The 17,428-nt window shown below is 39.8% G+C and overlaps 1 protein-coding gene across 6 annotated transcripts in view; it reads right to left on the minus strand.

Moving 5' to 3' along the window:
- The window catches only part of LOC135098145 (solute carrier family 35 member F3-like), a 117,897-nt gene that overhangs the window by 46,337 nt on the left and 54,132 nt on the right, over nt 1–17,428 (minus strand). For 4 of the 6 annotated variants that reach the window (XR_010266601.1, XR_010266602.1, XR_010266603.1 and 1 more), the window contains exon 5: nt 15,102–15,395. Coding sequence is in view for 1 of the 6 variants with exons in the window: in XM_064000354.1 (XP_063856424.1) it covers nt 15,363–15,395 (33 nt within the window). In the remaining 5 variants the exon portion in view is untranslated. Of the gene's footprint in view, nt 1–14,711; nt 15,396–17,428 lie in introns of those variants that run through there. The other 2 variants (XR_010266605.1, XM_064000354.1) reach the window with 1 other exon arrangement.

The raw sequence follows: 17,428 nt of genomic DNA on the forward strand, positions 1-17,428 counted from the left end.
TTCGTTAAGAGATGCAGTTTTGCATTTTTTTTTTAAGATTTTTAACTTTTTTTGTCATTTTCAGGATTTTACGCACAATGTTTTTTTTTTCATTACGTTGTGTTTTTTTTTTCTACCTTTTTGTCATCATTTATTATCCGTTATAATTATTTTCTGGGTTTTGACTTTATTTTGTTATTTATATTTCGTTATTTTATTTTATTTTGATTTTTTTTGCCATTTTAATTTTTATTATTTTCTGCTTTTTGCTTTTTCTCATTTTTTTGTCATTTCCTGGCTTTTTTTTTACTTTTTCTTTATGCTTCTTCATTCACTAAGATTTTTTATTTATTACTATTTTCTTTTAATATTTTTTCTGACTTTTTTACCATTTTTTGGCTTTATTTCTTTTTTGTCATTATTTCCTAGCTTTTATACTTTTCTTTGTCACTATTTTCTAGATTTTTAATTATTTGTTATAGAAATTTTCATTTTTTTTACTTTTTATTGATATTGATTATTTTAATGTTTTGTAGTTGTTTTATGTTTTTTGTTACTATTTTTCTTATATTTTCTCTTTTTTGTAATTCCTTTTTCCTTTTTTTTCTTTTTTTCACAATTTTCTGGCTCTTTACTTTTTTATTACTTTTTTTCTTATACTTACAATTTGCTTTTTTTTACTATTTTATTTTCATTATTTTAATCTTTTGTAATTCTTTTATGTTTTTTTTCTTACTCTTCTGCTTATCTTTCTTATTTTATTGTAATTATTTTTTTTTTTTTTACTTTTCTCATGTTTGTTATTATTTTGTCTTCACTTTCTCATTATTTTGTGGAATATTTTTTACATTTTTTGTCATTATTTTCTTCCATTTTCACTCTTATCACTTTTGTCACTTTTTGTCCCTTTCGTCATTTTTTTATATTTTTGTCATATTTTTTACTTTATCAATATTTTATGCTTTTTTACTTTTTTTGTCATTTTCTGCCTTTTTATTTTTTAGTCATTCTGTTCTGGGTTTTTAGTTTTTGTAATTATTTTCACTTTTTTACTTTTTTGTCATTATCTTGTGGGTTTTTTCTATTTTTGTCGCTATTTTTCACTTTTTGTCGCTATTTTGTTTAGTTTCCTTTCTTGTCAATATTTTATTTTTTTTTACTTTTTTGTCATTATTTCTTTTTTTTCATTTTTGTCATTTATTTTTTTTGTTCTAATTATTTTCTGGATTTCCACTTTTGTCATTTTTTTATTGATGTTTTGTCATTATTTTTTTGGTTTATTTTACTTTTTTGCTATTATTTTCATTTTTTGTCATTATTATTATTTTTTACTTTTTTTCATTATTATTTTTTTATTATTTTCTTTTTTTTACTATTTTCATTATTTTTTTACTTTTTTATTATTATTTTTTTATTATTTTCTTTGTTTTACTTTTCTTCATTATTTTTTTATTATTTTCTCTTACTTTTTCATTATTATTTTTTTACTTTTTTCATTATTATTATTTTTTACTTTTCATTATTATTTTTTTAACCTTTTTTCATTATTATAATTTTTTTTATACTTTTTCATTATTTTTACTTTTTTTCATTTTTTTTGTTTTCTGTTATTTTTTTACTTTTTGTTTTATTATTTTTTTTTACTTTTCATCATTATTTTAGAGTTTTTAATTATCCTTACTATTTTTTTTCATTATTTTCAGCTTTTTTTTTTATTTTAGTCAATGGTTTCTTGTCATCATTTTCTGCTTTTATTTTTTTTCACTACTTTCTGGCTTTTTTCAAAATTGTTTTCTCATTATTTTCTGAATTATTTTTTTTATCATTATTTTATGGCTTTTTTTTACTTTGATGTCTTTCTTTCTTTCTTTTTTATATTTTTTTCTCACTATTTTTTCATTATTTTTAATTTTATTACTTTTGTTATTTTCTGGATTTTGTTTACTTATCTTCCTTTTCCTCATTATTATTATTTTTTTTACTTTTTCGGTATTATTTTCTGTTTCTGGTCACCATTTTTTGGCTTTTTTATATTTTTAATTACTTGCCATAATATTCTGCCTTCTTTACTTCAACACTATTTCCATAATTTTGTAAACTATTTTTTTTATTTTTGGTAATTTTTGTTTCATTTTCTTTTTTCACATTTTTTTTTATCTTGTCATTTTTTTTTACTTTTCCCATTATGATTTTTTTTCTTTTTCTCATCATTTTGTGGCTTCCTCTCAGAATCTAGTTTTTCGGTGGTGAGTCACGTGATTACATCATTAAAAGATACTATTTTTCTTCCTTTTTTTTCAATGTTTTCCGTTTTCCAAACGCAGTCTTCTTTCTCAGTGGACTAATAATTAAGTCAGACTTCTTAAGTTACGGTACAGTATTTTGTCTGTTTTTTAATCTTTTTTATTATTATTTTTCCTTACTTCTTTTTTTCTCAGTGGAGAGTCACTTAATTAATTTGTTTCCTCGTTAAGATTTTTTTTTCTATTTTTTCCTTGTTTTTATTTGTGCCATTGTTCTCTTGTTTCCTCTCACTGTTAATAGCCGTATTTCACCAGTTTTCCTCTCACTATCAATGGCTGTTTCACCAATACTGGATATAATTTTTCTTTTCTTTGTTTTTTGTCGTTGTTTTGGTTTTCACAATCTTGATCCTCAGCAGGTTAACACTCAAATCGTAGCATTCTAAAATAACTTGTGTAAAGATTTCTTTGGTGGATTTGTATCTTTATATTTTGTCATCGTTTTCTGATTTGCTCTCACTCAAAATATTTAGGCATCTTATTTAATGAAGATACTTTAATTACTTTTTTTTCTATTAATTTCTGGTTTCAACGGCGGATTGACAGTCGATTAATATACTTCATAGGTTATGAGAGCAAAGACTTTCTTGTTACTTTTTTTTTACTTTATCTTTTTTTATCTTTTAATTTCTTTTACGTCATTATTTTTCATTTAGTGTCACGAATGTTCTTGTTCCTCGCTGAAGAATCACTCAGTTGTTTCGTCAATAACAGATAGATTAATATTTCTTTTTTTCTTTGCAAATTTTAAGCGCTTTATTTTTTTGTCATTAATTTCTGGATTTCACTCACCACCTTGTTCCTCAGTGGAATCACTTAGTGTTCTTGCTCCTTAATTAATGGATGAAAAACTTTTCTTTTTGGTCTAATTTCGGGTTTGGATTGACAAGCATGTTCCTCAGTAAAGACTCAGTGCTTAGGCTTCTTAATCCATAGTTAGAAAGCTTACTTTGTTTTTGTACTTTTTTTTTCCCCAATTTTCTCGGTTGCACTGACTAGGATGGTCCTCAGTGCGAGTGACTCAGTGTTTAGCGGCTTGCGACCCGTGATGGAGGCTCTGCGCACTAGTCCGCCCTTCCTTCTGTTTCTGTGAACGCAGCCGAGCCTTAAGGGCAGCCACCTCTCGGGCCCATTTCACTCGCGCGGGGCCTGAGGGTGGCGGCTGTGATTCCAGTACCTTCAAATCCAGATCAGGTTTATAATCAGTAGGTAGGCTGTAATGGGTGTCGATCTTACAGCGGACGGATTTCAGATTTATTTTGTTGTAGCGCTTTTTCTTCTCTCCTGACATTTGATTGTTTCTTTTCAGCTGGCGGACATAACGGTAATGGCTACACGAGAACGTCTTCTTTCTTAACTCCAGTTCCTTCTTTACCTTCATTCTCGCCGTCATGTTCTTCACCGGTGTTGGTGGGGAGGCCTTCCACCACCTCCACTTGCTGCTTACATTGGCCATCGCGGTGTTCTTGTGGCGGCAAGTCATTACCTTCTTTTTCAAATGTTGATCCTTCCCTATATTCTTCCGCGTCGTCATTTTTTCCACCGGTGATGTTGTCTTCACATTGCCAAGCGACACACTCTCTCTCTTCTTTCTTAAAAGCATTGCTTTCCGTATCTTCTCTCTCCTTGTACTGTTCTTCACGATGACTTTGGTTAAAGACAAAAGTTTGGTTATAGAGGGAAGGTTAACTTTCTCAATAACGTCTTGTTTCTCAGCTTCCTTCTCAAAATTTTGTCCCTCTTTAATTTCCTTATCTGCATTGTCTTTCTCAGGAGAGGTACTTTTCACATCTTCAACAACCACTTCCTTCTTTCCAGTGTCATGCGCATCATAGTCTTCCGAAACACTAGTCTCCTTTCCTTCAAGAGTATTAGCTTCCTCGCCTTCATGATATTCATCGTCTTTTTCCTGAACTAGCTGCATTTCACTAATTTTTGCTGGTTTCATTTCCTTCTCGGTAACTTTTTGTTTCTCAGTATCTTCTTTCTCTTCCTCATCTGTCTTCTCTGTTTTTGTAGGGACGCTTTCCACATCTTCGGTGTCTCCTTCAGTCTCTTCAGACTCATTTTTATCATATTCTTCCCAAACTGCGCTCTTCTCTTCTGCTGGATTCTTTTCGACACTTTCCGCGTTTTCATTGTGTTTTTCGTGAACTAGCTGTACTTCACTCATTGTTCCTGATTCTTTCTTCATCTCTGTATGATTTTGTTCCTCTGTATCTCCTTTGTCTTTCTTATTAGTCGCCTTTTCATCAGCATTATTCTTTGTCTCGCATGGAATGTCTTTCTTGTGTATTTCCTGAACCTGAACGATCTGTTTTTCTTTGTTTGTTTCTTTAGGCTTCATAGACGCCTGCTTATCGCGACGGACGGTACGAGGTGCGCTGCGCTGCTGTTGGCGTGCAGCAGGAGCGTCTTTGTTGAATGACCGCACGTTCTTGGTTTGCATGGGGATTACTGGCGGCAACTTTACAATTTCTGGAGTTGTTATGATGTTAACGGGTTTATCTTTCTTCTTAAAACTGTTGAACAAGGAAGTCGCGTAGTCGATCTTTACTTGGTTTTCGTCATCCCCGCGTTTAGCGCACTCGTACTTATCGTTCTCTTGTAACGGCTTATTTTTCTGTTTCTCAGCGGCATCGGTCTCGTCGCCGCCTGAAGCCGCTCGGTCCTTTTGAACAATTTTGAAGCTGGTTTCCGTGACATAAAGAACGAACTTTTCTGAATTTCGGTTCTCCATCTCTTGAAGGAAGGTTGCCAGGCGGCCAAAGAGGACAACCTTCTTTCCGCGCCGCTGCTTGATGGAGACCTTGACGGCCGTCTTGCCTGGCGTCCAGTATTCGCGGAAAACCATGCCGTCCATGTACATCACAGTCTCCAGAGACGTGTACTTCTGGAGACTGGGTTCTTCTTTATGCGGTTTGAAAAAGAATTTGGCTACCTTCTTGAAGCGAGGCCCTCGTGGCCAGCAACAGCAGAAGAAAGATTTCGCGTCGGGATCTCCCATGGATACTTTGACAGTGCGTGGGGGGCCGCGGAGAATGTCGCCATTCTCCACGACACACTCCCCACGCATGTATGTGCTGAAGGAGCGTCTACCATCCATCCTGTCTCCTGTCATCTGACAGACTGAATGTCCCACTAGGGTACACTAGTATTTAGGATACCTGAGGTGCTTGGAAAGTGCTTGACACTGGAGAGTTTGGAGTTGTCAAGAAATGCACACAGTGTTGCCGCCTTGCAGAGCACCGTCTTTAGGGTTCACAGGCAGGGATGCACGTGCACCACGGATAGGGTGTTGGGGCTCGGGAGGTGATCCTGCACTGGCAACTGTGATCGGGCGCGACCAATAGGAAACTTGAGCTGCATTGCAACAGCCAATCACAAACCACCTTTTATTATTATTATTATTATTATTATTATTATTATTATTATTATTATTATTATTATTATTATTATTATATAATAATAATAATAATAATAATAATAATAATAATAATTATTATTATTATTATTATTATTATTATCCCTCCACCTCCATGACTGTTCATCCAAATTATTCTCTACCTGCAAATACCAAACTTGCGTCACCTAATCTGGACACGACCCGCTAACTCTTGCCTAACGGGAACCTCGCAGCAGGGGAGGGGGAGAGGAAGGGCAGAGGTTATTACAAGGCCTTGGAAACACACAGGGCGGGTCAGGTTAGGTATTATCTGCGCTCACTAAAGTTCACGTGAAGTCAAAGAAGTGTGTGTGTGTGTGTGTGTGTGTGTGTGTGTGTGTGTGTGTGTGTGTGTGTGTGTGTGTGTGTGTGTGTGTGTGTGTGTGTGTGTGTGTGTGTGATTTTTTTTTTACTATTGTATGGTGTATTTTTAAGCCTCTCTCTCTCTCTCTCTCTCTCTCTCTCTCTCTCTCTCTCTCTCTCTCTCTCTCTCTCTCTCCCTAGCATTTAACGCAAGCGGATTCTCTTGTGTGAAATGTTGTATGGTTGTATGTTACGAGAATCTATTTACACACACACACACACACACACACACACACACACACACACACACACACAGGAGGCACATATGGCGAGTCAACAACAAATATGCTAAAAAGAACAAAAACAATCATACAAACATTTATATTCGAAAAGGGAAAGCAATACAACTAAAAAAAAAAACAATACAAAGATAAATGTACAAAGACACACAGAAAACAGCAATGGAGAGACAACAGGTACGTAGGAGGACAAATTTGTATAGATGGGGAGATAAGAGGGGAGGGGAGAGGACAGGAGAGAAGAGGGGAAGAGAGGAAAGGAAAGGAGAGGAGAGGAGAGGAAAGGAGAGGAGAAGAGAGGCTAAGAGAGAAGAGAAGCGAGTTAGGACTGAAGTGAAACGAAGTGAAATAAAATGAGAAGAGGGAGAGAAGAGAAGAAAGGACAAAAAGAGAGATAAAAATTAAAGTTGAAGAGAAATGAGGAGACAAGATAAAGGAAAAGAAATGGAGATGAAAGCAGCATAGGAGAAATGAGAAGAGAAGAGAGGAGAAATAAGAAAAGAAGAAAATACCAGAGAAAAGGAGAAAAAAAATCTGAAATGACGATACGTGAAAGAAGATAAGAGAAGAGACGAGATGATGAAACAAGCATAGGTAAAAATAGCAGAGATAAAGAAAGAGAAACAGAAGAGAACAAAGGACACTTACTATCAACACACACACACACACACACACACACTTCCCCTTAGCCAGGCGCAGAAGGGCGCGCGATATCAACTTGCCTAACCGGAACCTGAAGCTGCTGCTGTTACCGAGCCGCCGCAGGTGTGATAATGACAGGTGTAGTGGTGAGGGACGCGACACTGGCGAATCATTAGGTGGTGGCGCGGAATATAGCGAGGTAGAGCAGCGGTAACAGTGCTTGAAGTCCAGTAAATGGGACGCCAGTGTGTGTGTGTGTGTGTGTGTTTAATGGGCCGTGAATAGTATGCATATTACTATTCGTTCGTGTTGATTTGACTTTGTTAATTTGTAATGTGTGTTTCTTGTGTTTCGTGTGAATTCTAATTTGTTGTCGGTATCTATCTATTTATGTATCTACCTATCTATCTATCTATCTATCTATCTATCTATGAATCTGATAGAAAGCATTCATGTGATGAGCAGAGAGAGAGAGAGAGAGAGAGTCTGTCGTCCCACATCTGCCTCTCATTCCAAAGTTATCTGCGTAAAGTTCTTTCATTAGGGTTTATTTTACGCCTCCGTGCTCCTTTTTCCTTCCATACAATGCGGCCGTGAAGAGGAGATAGAGAACATGAAGTGGAGGGAAGTCGATGAAGAAGGAAGAATAGAAAAAGTTAGGAGAGGAGAGGAGAGGAGAGAGGATAAGGAGGAGGAGGAAGAGGAGAAAGAGGATAAAGAAGGGAATATGAAGTGGTGTACTAGGAGTGAAGGAGAGAAAAATAAATAAAGAGCGAATAGAAGGTAGATGAAATGATAAAAGGAGGGAAAGGAATGTAATAATGATGAAGTTGATATTAGTGGTTGTGATGGTGATGATGGTAACTTGATAGACACTCGTGGTGGTGGTGTTAATGGTTGTGATGATGTATGTGGTGGTGTATTGCTGTTTGTGGTAGGACTTCAGGTGGTGGTGGTGGTGGTGGTGGTGGTGGTGGTTCTGGTGTTGGTGGATGGTGACTGTTAGGAATAAAGAGACCAGAAATGAAATCCAAATATTTACGAACAATATTGGTACATGAGAGAGAGAGAGAGAGAGAGAGAGAGAGAGAGAGAGAGAGAGAGAGAGAGAGAGAGAGAGAGAGAGAGAGAGAGAGAGAGAGAGAGAGAGAGAGAGAGAGAGCTAAAAGTCGAGGGTAGGGTGCTATAATTGGCTTTCATTTCACTTCAAACACTCATTTACGCAAGAGTCCGCCAATTAAAGAGGAGTCTCCCGCCACGACGCGTCCGGTGTTCATTATCACTGAGTAAAAACACCGCGTGGCTGGAAATCTATCACCTGTGCACAGTAAAAACACCGCGTGGCTGGAAATCTATCACCTGTGCACAGTAAAAACACCGCGTGGCTGGAAATCTATCACCTGTGCACAGTAAAAACACCGCGTGGCTGGAAATCTATCACCTGTGCACTGGAAAGACAAAGGTGCGAAAAAAAAGTGCAAGAACCTGAAATGGAAGCAGTTATCGTACTTACAAATTAATGAAACAAAAAAAGATAAAATAAAAGACTATTCAGTTTCAATAAATGAAATATGAAGTTATGAAAAGAAAATAATAAATGATTGTCTAAAATTATTGCGCTACTTCTATACAAATTAATTAAACAGAAAGGATGAAACAAAAGGACAATTCAGTTTCGGTAATTGGATGCGAAGTCATGAAAAGAAAATGGTTAGCGATTGTGTAAACCATTGCTAAGGTAAGTTTACCACACCCCAATACAAATTAATCAAGCTGAGAAGGTAAAACAAAAGACGATTCAGTTTCTGTAAATCACATGTAAAATTCCGAAGAGAAAAAGGAATAAATAATAAAGTAATGATGCCGCTAAGATTGCCCAGCTCCAATACAAATTAATCACACAAAAATATAAGAAAAAATTAAATTAAATGTGAAATTCTGAGAACAAAATTAACAAATGATAGTCTATAAATATGGCTGCGTCTGCCCTACCACAACACTTTATAATACATTAATACGGTAAGAAATTATACATGGACTTGAAGGGGAACACTTAAAGAAAGATAGATAGGCAAGGCTTGGATAAAGCACCGAATACAACAATACGTATGGCGTCTCCTCGGTCATCCTTTCAAAACTGCAAACACTGATGACAACTGCGCAGTTTCATACACGACAAAAATGTTTTCGAATAATTAATCTCTCCTGCATTGCCTGATGAAGGGAGCTGCGGGAAAAACTGTACTGCAATACTTTTACGCATTTTACAATCGCATGTGTTCGGCATTTCAGGAGTACAAATATTGGCACAAAGCCTCTGCGGGGGGTACGTGTATGGATTCAAAAATAGATGCAATTGCAAAAATGTTTGTAAATGGTGAAAAGAGCGCGTTTTCTTTCATGAATATACATATTTCAGACGGAAATATTTTGTAGATACGCTTTTAGTTGAAGGTAAAGTCTGAAACTTACTTCAGTAACTGGCACGACTAAGGGATCAACACGCGCCGCATCATTGACAACAGCAGCAGCTATTCCCTCCTGTGACTCCCGGTGGGCCCCAATCCAGACGTCCTTAGCATTCCAAAAAGTGTCGGCAGAATATATGAACAGACCTCGAGGGCTTGTCCTTGGTCTTTAGTTGTCTCTTACGAATAATGAGCATGATCGAACCCCAGGGAGGAGTGGCACTTATACCTCGTGATTCATGTCCTGCACGCGAGCACGGGTTGGCGGCCTGAGGTATGCAGCATTACGTTATGATTGGTCGCACGGAACAATACCTGAATTGATAAGTTGCCTCTCCGCTAATATCTGTGATTATGCGAGGGCAAGCATTATCGAAGGGTTTATTTCTCTTCCCTAGGTTGTTCTTCAGTGTCTGTCACGCAACAGCAAGGCACGGCAAGGCACATAGACGGACTGAGTCTCCTGTTCTTTGTCATGTGGCACATATATCGACAACGCCAAGTGGTGCTGAGCGAAGAGTTTTTATCCTAACTCAGCACCGTAGCTTCCCCGTGTGTACAGCCCCGAGACTAACACCTCTAAGAAGCTACGAACTGGACACCAATTGCTGGAAATCCGTCGACAAGTTAACAGGCCAAAGTCTCGTTCGTTATCTAAATTAACCACATAAATCGTTCCACTAACTAGAAACAGCCATGCACCACCCAACGAATCGAGGAAGAGCTCTCAATCTGTTAGGGCCTGGCGCGGCTCTTCCTGGGTCTGTGAGGTGAATGCAGCCCACTGGCCGCCCGAGTTACGTCCACACTGGAAGAATGGAACAGCAGCTGGTGCCGTCTTTAGTTATTACAGTGATTATACCCCCTGCGGCTACCCGAGTTACGTCCACAGAGGATGCATGGAGCAGCAGCTGGTGGCATATATAGTTATTACAGTGATTACACCCCCTGTGGAAGAATGAAGCCGCAGCTGGAGGTGTCTATAATTATTCTCTTTAAGGCAGGATTCCTCGCTCCCTCCTGACTGATAGAGGAACGACTGCGCTGAATACCTTAATGCACCTAAGGAAATTATGGGGATTTCAAGAAAATTTTAAAAAATCACGTTTGCGTGGCGTGTGCACATAAACACACACACACACACACACACACACGAGCAAGCACAGCAAGCACAGCCCAGCATACACGAACAGTCTCCCGCCGGCGGAACATGCAATCATCACGAGCGGACGGAGAGCAAAACCCCTTCCCTCCCCGCCTCGCCACGCCGTTTCTAAATACCCATCTGAATGTAAATCACACCGGCAGCAGGACGCGCCAATATTCATGGCTACTGCAGTGACGGAGAGGCGTGCACCACCTCACGGAGACTGCGCCGCCACGACAACTGAATAAATAAGCAAATAAATATATACATAGATAATGAGACCTTGAGATTACGTATATAAATGCATAGTTTCCACCTGTTATTATCTTTATCTGTTCTTAGAGACGTAATATGCTCAGTCATTTTTTATTCTTTATGATGTTTTTTTATTTATTTTTTTTTTGACAGACACATTCTCTCTCTCTCTCTCTCTCTCTCTCTCTCTCTCTCTCTCTCTCTCTCTCTCTCTCTCTCTCTCTTGCCCTCCCAATTCAGTGATTTAATTTGAGCCAGGCCAAAATATCTCTCACAACAATTGCTGACAGACAATTTTAGTTGATAGGTCCTGGCGATCTCTGCTTCATACTTCCATAATTTTCTATTACCCAGCAGCCTCCTACCTGCCCTCCTCTCCCAGCTGGAAGTGACGCGAGTATTGTAGAATCAGTTCACAGAAGTCGCGGTGCCTTTCATTCAAGTAACTGTGCATTCTGTCCTCGTGGAAGTTGTAATATCATCCGTGTCTTGCCTTTATGTTTTCTGTTATTTTTCTTGTTATTTTTCACTTGTTCCTGTCTCATACTTTTTTTTTTCTATCTTAGCCACGTTTTCCTCTCTCTGGTCTTCGTCTGGTCATCTTTTTCTTTGGTTGTCTAGTGTCCGTCTTCTGCTTTTCAATCTCTTCTTTGTTTTATTTATAGTGTCCGTCTTCTGCTTTTCAATCTCTTCTTTGTTTTATTTATAGTCCTCCTCCTCCTTATGTTTGAGTTTTGTATGGTTGTCTTCTTGTTCTTTGTTAAGTTGTGTTCCTTCTTGGGTCCTCGTCCTTCATCTTCGCCTTGTTTATTATCTTTCTCCTCCTGTTTAAGTTTCGTCTGGTTTTCCTCTTGTTCCTTGGTTACTAATTTTCGTCTCCTACCTTTCATTCTCCTCTGCTTTATTTAGTCTTACTGCTGCTCACTAGTGCCAGGAATCCCTCTCTACCTCTGACTCAAGGATCGAGACGCGGCGGACGAACATTTTCCACAAAGGAGATTAACAAACAAGAAACACGCCTATGAGAAGGAAAATTGGCCAACAAACTAGATTAGAGTGGAAAATTGAACAGTGAAAAAAAAAAAAAGACATGGGGAGAGAGAAAGACAATGAGACAGAGAGGAAAGGGAGGAAGATGGGGAGGAAGAGAACGAGGAAAGGAGGGAGGAAGGAAGCTGATTGCGGTCTGCTGCATCAAAAGCTCTCAATTTGTCATCCTCAATGGGATAATACCCGAGTTTAATTGTTTCCCTCTCGGCACGAATGCTGTAGACAGGGCGGCATGCTGCTCTCGTAGGGAATGGCAGCGGAATGGGAGAGGACGGGGAGTGGGGGGGACAGACTGCTTGGGTTGACTGGGAAATGGAGGAGTGTGGGGTGCAAGGTGGAGTTTGGCAGGGAGTGGAATGTTAGTGGGGAGAAAGTAAGAAGGACAGGAGGTTAAGGGAGTGGAATGTTAGTGGGGAGAAAGTAAGAAGGACAGGAGGTTAAGATCTTTGCTGCAAAGGGTGGAAGTGAAAAAGGTGATAGGGTGTGGAATGCAAGGTGGAATTTGCATTTACGGAGCAGATTTAGGTGGATAGATGGAAAGAAGACTGATGGTGTGGAGTAGAAGTGGAGGTGGGGAGATGAGAGTGAAGGGAAGATGAAGTGAAGTGAAGCGACGATGGGGAGATAGTAGATTGATTGATACAGGAGGAGGAGGTGCAGTGTGGAGTGCATGGCAGGGGTGTAATGGGGAGGAGGCAGACAGCTGGAAGGAGAAGGCAGAGTGTGGGGAGGAGGAGGGTCTGGGAAGAGAAATGTAGGCTGAGCATAGTGGTCGGGTAATGGTAAATACATGCACGAACTGTCCTCGTCTCCCCGAAATTGCCCTAATGACCCACTTACTGCCACACAAGCCGCTGCTCATCTCTTCTTATTTCTTGCCTTTTACGCACGCCAAGGAATGCACACCACGAACATTCCACATGAATTTTACACGCGATAAAATAAGATCTTTGGGTCAGCGTGCTAACTATGGGGGATCCCTGTCAGAGAATATATATATATATATATATATATATATATATATATATATATATATATATATATATATATATATATATATATATATATATATATATATATATATATATACCTGATAAATACAAGAATATACTCGTATATACCATGAGCATGCACGAGTTCATATTATGGTCGCATTTTGAAGTGTTTTCCGACATATGGAAACCGTACACACAAACACACACACACACACACAGAGGAGGACATCAATGCATAATGCAACATATATATTTTTTCTCCTTTATATATAAATATTTTTGCAATCGTTGTTTTGCATTACATGTATTTCACCGACCTTGAACAAATCACAATGTCGGAGCTTAATTATTGCATTTTTACAATAGATTGCAATCGCTGGTATCATTATCATTATTATTATTATTATTATTATTATTATTATTATTATCATTATTATTATTATCATCATCATCATCACCATTACCATTATTTTCGCAAACAAGATACCAGTAACTATGAAGGTCGTTTAAGTTACGTTATAGGCACGGCAACAAAACACACACACACACACACACACACACACACACACGTCCAGGTACTATTTCGGTGTATTGGTGTGCTCTGATGTGGCCTAATTAAACCTACGCGGGGAGCCGAATGATCACGTCTCGAAAATGGACACTGCACATCATTACTATCTATTCACGTCAAAGCAAGTCCGTCAAACTCTCAAGATTTGTTCAAAGATTATTCGATACACTGGTGAAGCGCTTCGTTAATCATCACCATTAAAACTACAAGATTCTACAGCAGGAAAATGGTCTTCAATGCTTAGAGAGGGAGGGATTAGACAGCGCTCGCTACACTGGTACACCGCCTTAGAAGTACTGTGTTACATTGTCGATACATTTGCACAATCCTTGGCTTACATCACGTGCCTATTCTTTGCGTGTCCGATATGAATTAAGATTATCAAAGTTCCTATAGACATGCACATATAAAGAACGTCTGGCCTTATAGAATGATACGGCTGGGTAAGTTCAGAGGGCGGCCACTGGTTTAATGCATCATATATATGTAAATTGCCTATACTGGGAAATTGATGTACAAATGCACCACTACATCATGCCGCCAGTCCCGCCACCGACCCCGAGCTGCCAGGATGGTGTTCGTGTGGCGAGGCGAGGCAATTTGTTGAAGGCTACACTGATTAGTTTCTACGTTAAATATCACTTTCATTCACCATACTCTTACTCTCATTTCACTATCCTTTCCATGTTCTTCCCGCTAATTCAATAATCGTATCAATAATGCGAGAAAGGAAATGAATTATACATGTTTATCTATTGTGACTGCATTCCAGAGCTTCAAAGATTCCACTCCAAGTGAATCATCTCATTCACTTCACGCTTCTAGAAACATGAAGCGTCTGTGTATCTATGAATACGAGAAAGAAGTGCAACATTTATCACTATATTCATGATGACTTCATTCCGGAGCTTCAACGATTCGACTTCAAGTGAGTCGGCTTCGCATTCCTCCAAAGCTCTGCAGCTTATGAATTGGGGTGGTGGAGACGTGTGGCATCATCGGTGGCTACTCCTGCAGGATGAAGCGTACACCGAGTCGCTGATATACAGAACAGCCAGCAAAGCTTTCTAACTGAACTGACCTCCAAGCAGTAATCGTTGCATGAATGAAAGAGTCCTTAAATATTATGTAATAAACTTATTACTCACATAGTTGCCACGTGTCTCCATACGCTCTCTCTCTCTCTCTCTCTCTCTCTCTCTCTCTCTCTCTCTGAGCAACATGACGTGTCACATATTATAAGATGCGAAAACATATCTTATACTGAGTAAAAACCTTATATAAACATCTACAAAGGGAGAGGAGGAGACGGTGAAGAGAGAGGATTACGTGAAGGAGTGGGAGAAGGGGAGGGGAGGAGGCGAGGGGGAGGAAGACATTGAGGGAGGAGCATAAGATGGAAGCGCGGGAAAATTTATCCTCGACAAAGTGGTATGATTCATTGCCTTCTACATAATATATCGTGTGTACTTCACCAGTAAGGCTTACTGTGGTGCGCGAAGACCGTGTTTGCAGTGTGAGAGAGGATACAAAGGAGGCACAGCTGATATGTAAGCAGCTGATACAGTCATGGCGGGGTGGCGGGGTAGGGAAGGGAATTTCCTGCTACAAGGGCAAGTCTAGTCACTTCATATAAACACTAACCTCCTTTTGTTGCAATGACCACGTGAGGTGTTGGGAGAAGCCAGTGCCAGCCTCAGTACAGAGTTGTGTTCGCTGTGTCAAGGGTTGTGATGTCTTCCTCAGCGCTTCCGCAATGCTCCTAGTGTCCTGAGGCGGCAGCAATCCCATGTTTACTTTTAGTTTGCTCTTCTCTCGTCCAGCAGCTCACACACCTCTACATCAGAGGCCACACAGTCACCATACCCACGCACTGCACGCCGCTGCATGCCCTGGCCCATGACGTCAAGTTTGCTGCTGGCGGAGTGATACACCTCCCTGACGGTGAGAAGGTGCCACCTCATCATTAATTTCCTGCATTATTTTAACCTTGTATGTAATTTTTTTTAAGTCTTGATGGTTTGTGATGAAAGTTAGTGTTGTAATAGTATGATTTATGGTTTTAAAAGTACAATGGATGTACGTATAGTTTAGCAACAGCACCAACGCCTCATCTTAAATACTACCGCCCTCCGCCCCTCCCTCACTCCCTCCCTCCTCTCGGCTCTGCGTCCGTCCTTGTGTAGTTTTCGTGGCCTTCGTGATGAAGTATAGAAGGTTTTGATAACATTACTCAAGGTTTTAATCATAATAGATCTCAGTACACTTTAAAAATCATTGTCTTTTTATGTATTTTTATGTAGAACTAGCGCTCCCTCCCTCTTTCTGTCCAACCCACTCTCCTTTCGTGTCTTCCACGGTGTCTCCCTTTCGTCCACCTTTCCACCACCACATATCCGGCCATCTCCGCACACCATAACGAATCTGACAACGGTATATCTGTGAGCAAGATTTTTTATTCACAGTAAAATATTTTCTAAAGTCAGAGAATCCGTGAAACTACGCGCATTGCATCCTGAATAGTTTAGTAGATACGTATTTGAGGGAAGTCTTTTTGAAATACATGTAATACTCAAGTGAATGTAGATGGACGAACCTTGAAAAATGTATATATTTGTAAGAAACTCGATATTAAATATTGATATGTTTGACTATTTCAAACTTAAAGAGGACGAACTCTGGTATCACTTAGGTTAGAAAGGCAAGTACTCAGCCGCTACCAGCGCCACCTCAGCCTCACTATAACTAAATTCGGGAGTTGGAAGCAATGCGTGAAGGAAAACTTCTATAACCATGTCGTGTTGCCCGCGTCATCTCCGCCACAGGTGTCTAAAGGGATGCCACTCAATGACCGAGAGGAAGACGTAACGAAATGTAAAGGCGGCAGCTAAACTCTGCAAAAATAATGTTCGCAACTTTTCGTCACGACGCACCGTCGGAGGAGCGTCTCAGAATTAAAAAGTTTAGGTATTAAAGTTCAAAAGTGGTGACGGGCGGTAGTCCCTCGCGACTGAGAGAGAGAGAGAGAGAGAGAGAGAGAGAGAGAGAGAGAGAGAGAGAGAGAGAGAGAGAGAGAGAGAGAGAGAGAGAGAGAGAGAGAGAGAGAGAGAGAGAGAGAGAGAGAGAGAGAGAGAGAGAGAGAGAGAGTGTGTGTGTGTGTGTGTGTGTGTGTGTGCGTGTGTGTGTGTGTGTCTACCTGCTGTCCACTTTCCTCCTCGTTACATTTCCAGTACAACACATCCAACCCACACCCGCCCGCAAAAAAAAAAAAAAAACTTCAAAATGAGAATCCAATGGCTGTCACGTGTCCTGTCGGCCGGAAGTGCATTACCAGTACACCTTATATAACACTCACTTTCTGCCTGTCCGTCTGTCTGTTAGGCGGAGTTTCTGGTACTCTCTCCCCCTCTCTCTCCCTTCCCCTCTATCTCTCTACTAGCTTAACTTGAAGCTCCCCAAACAAGCGAGGCAGCGCTGGGCAAAGGAACACACAGGCTTCCAGCGTTACACAAGGCTGTGACAATAACATCCGCGAGCCTCGTGTGTGTACCTGAGGGAAGGGCGAGGCTCTGAGAGGCGAGGGGCGAGGAGGGACTACATGCGGATACAATCGCAAAACATCTATTAAGGATGTGCTGGTGTAGGAGAAGGGAATCTGGGTTACTGTTGTGTGTACATATAAAGAATGAAGAATGAATAGTGGTGTGTGTGTGTGTGTGTGTGTGTGTGTGTGTGTGTGTGTGTGTGTGTGTGTGTGTGTGTGGACTATGCTGGAAGGGAAAGGCCTGCCCAGGGCTGTTGTTGTGTGCAGGGACGCCCTGCAGGCGTCCCTTCAATGGCCAAGAGGACTGCGGTGACCTTTCCTTGAAGAATGATTGGTGTACAGAAGGAAGTGGACGCTGGAGTGCACGTGACAGGCGGCGGCGCAGGGAAGGCTGCACAAACAGTACATAACACAATCTATTCTTCCA

Source organism: Scylla paramamosain, unplaced genomic scaffold, assembly GCF_035594125.1.
Source record: "Scylla paramamosain isolate STU-SP2022 unplaced genomic scaffold, ASM3559412v1 Contig47, whole genome shotgun sequence".
Classification (NCBI taxonomy): domain Eukaryota; kingdom Metazoa; phylum Arthropoda; class Malacostraca; order Decapoda; family Portunidae; genus Scylla; species Scylla paramamosain.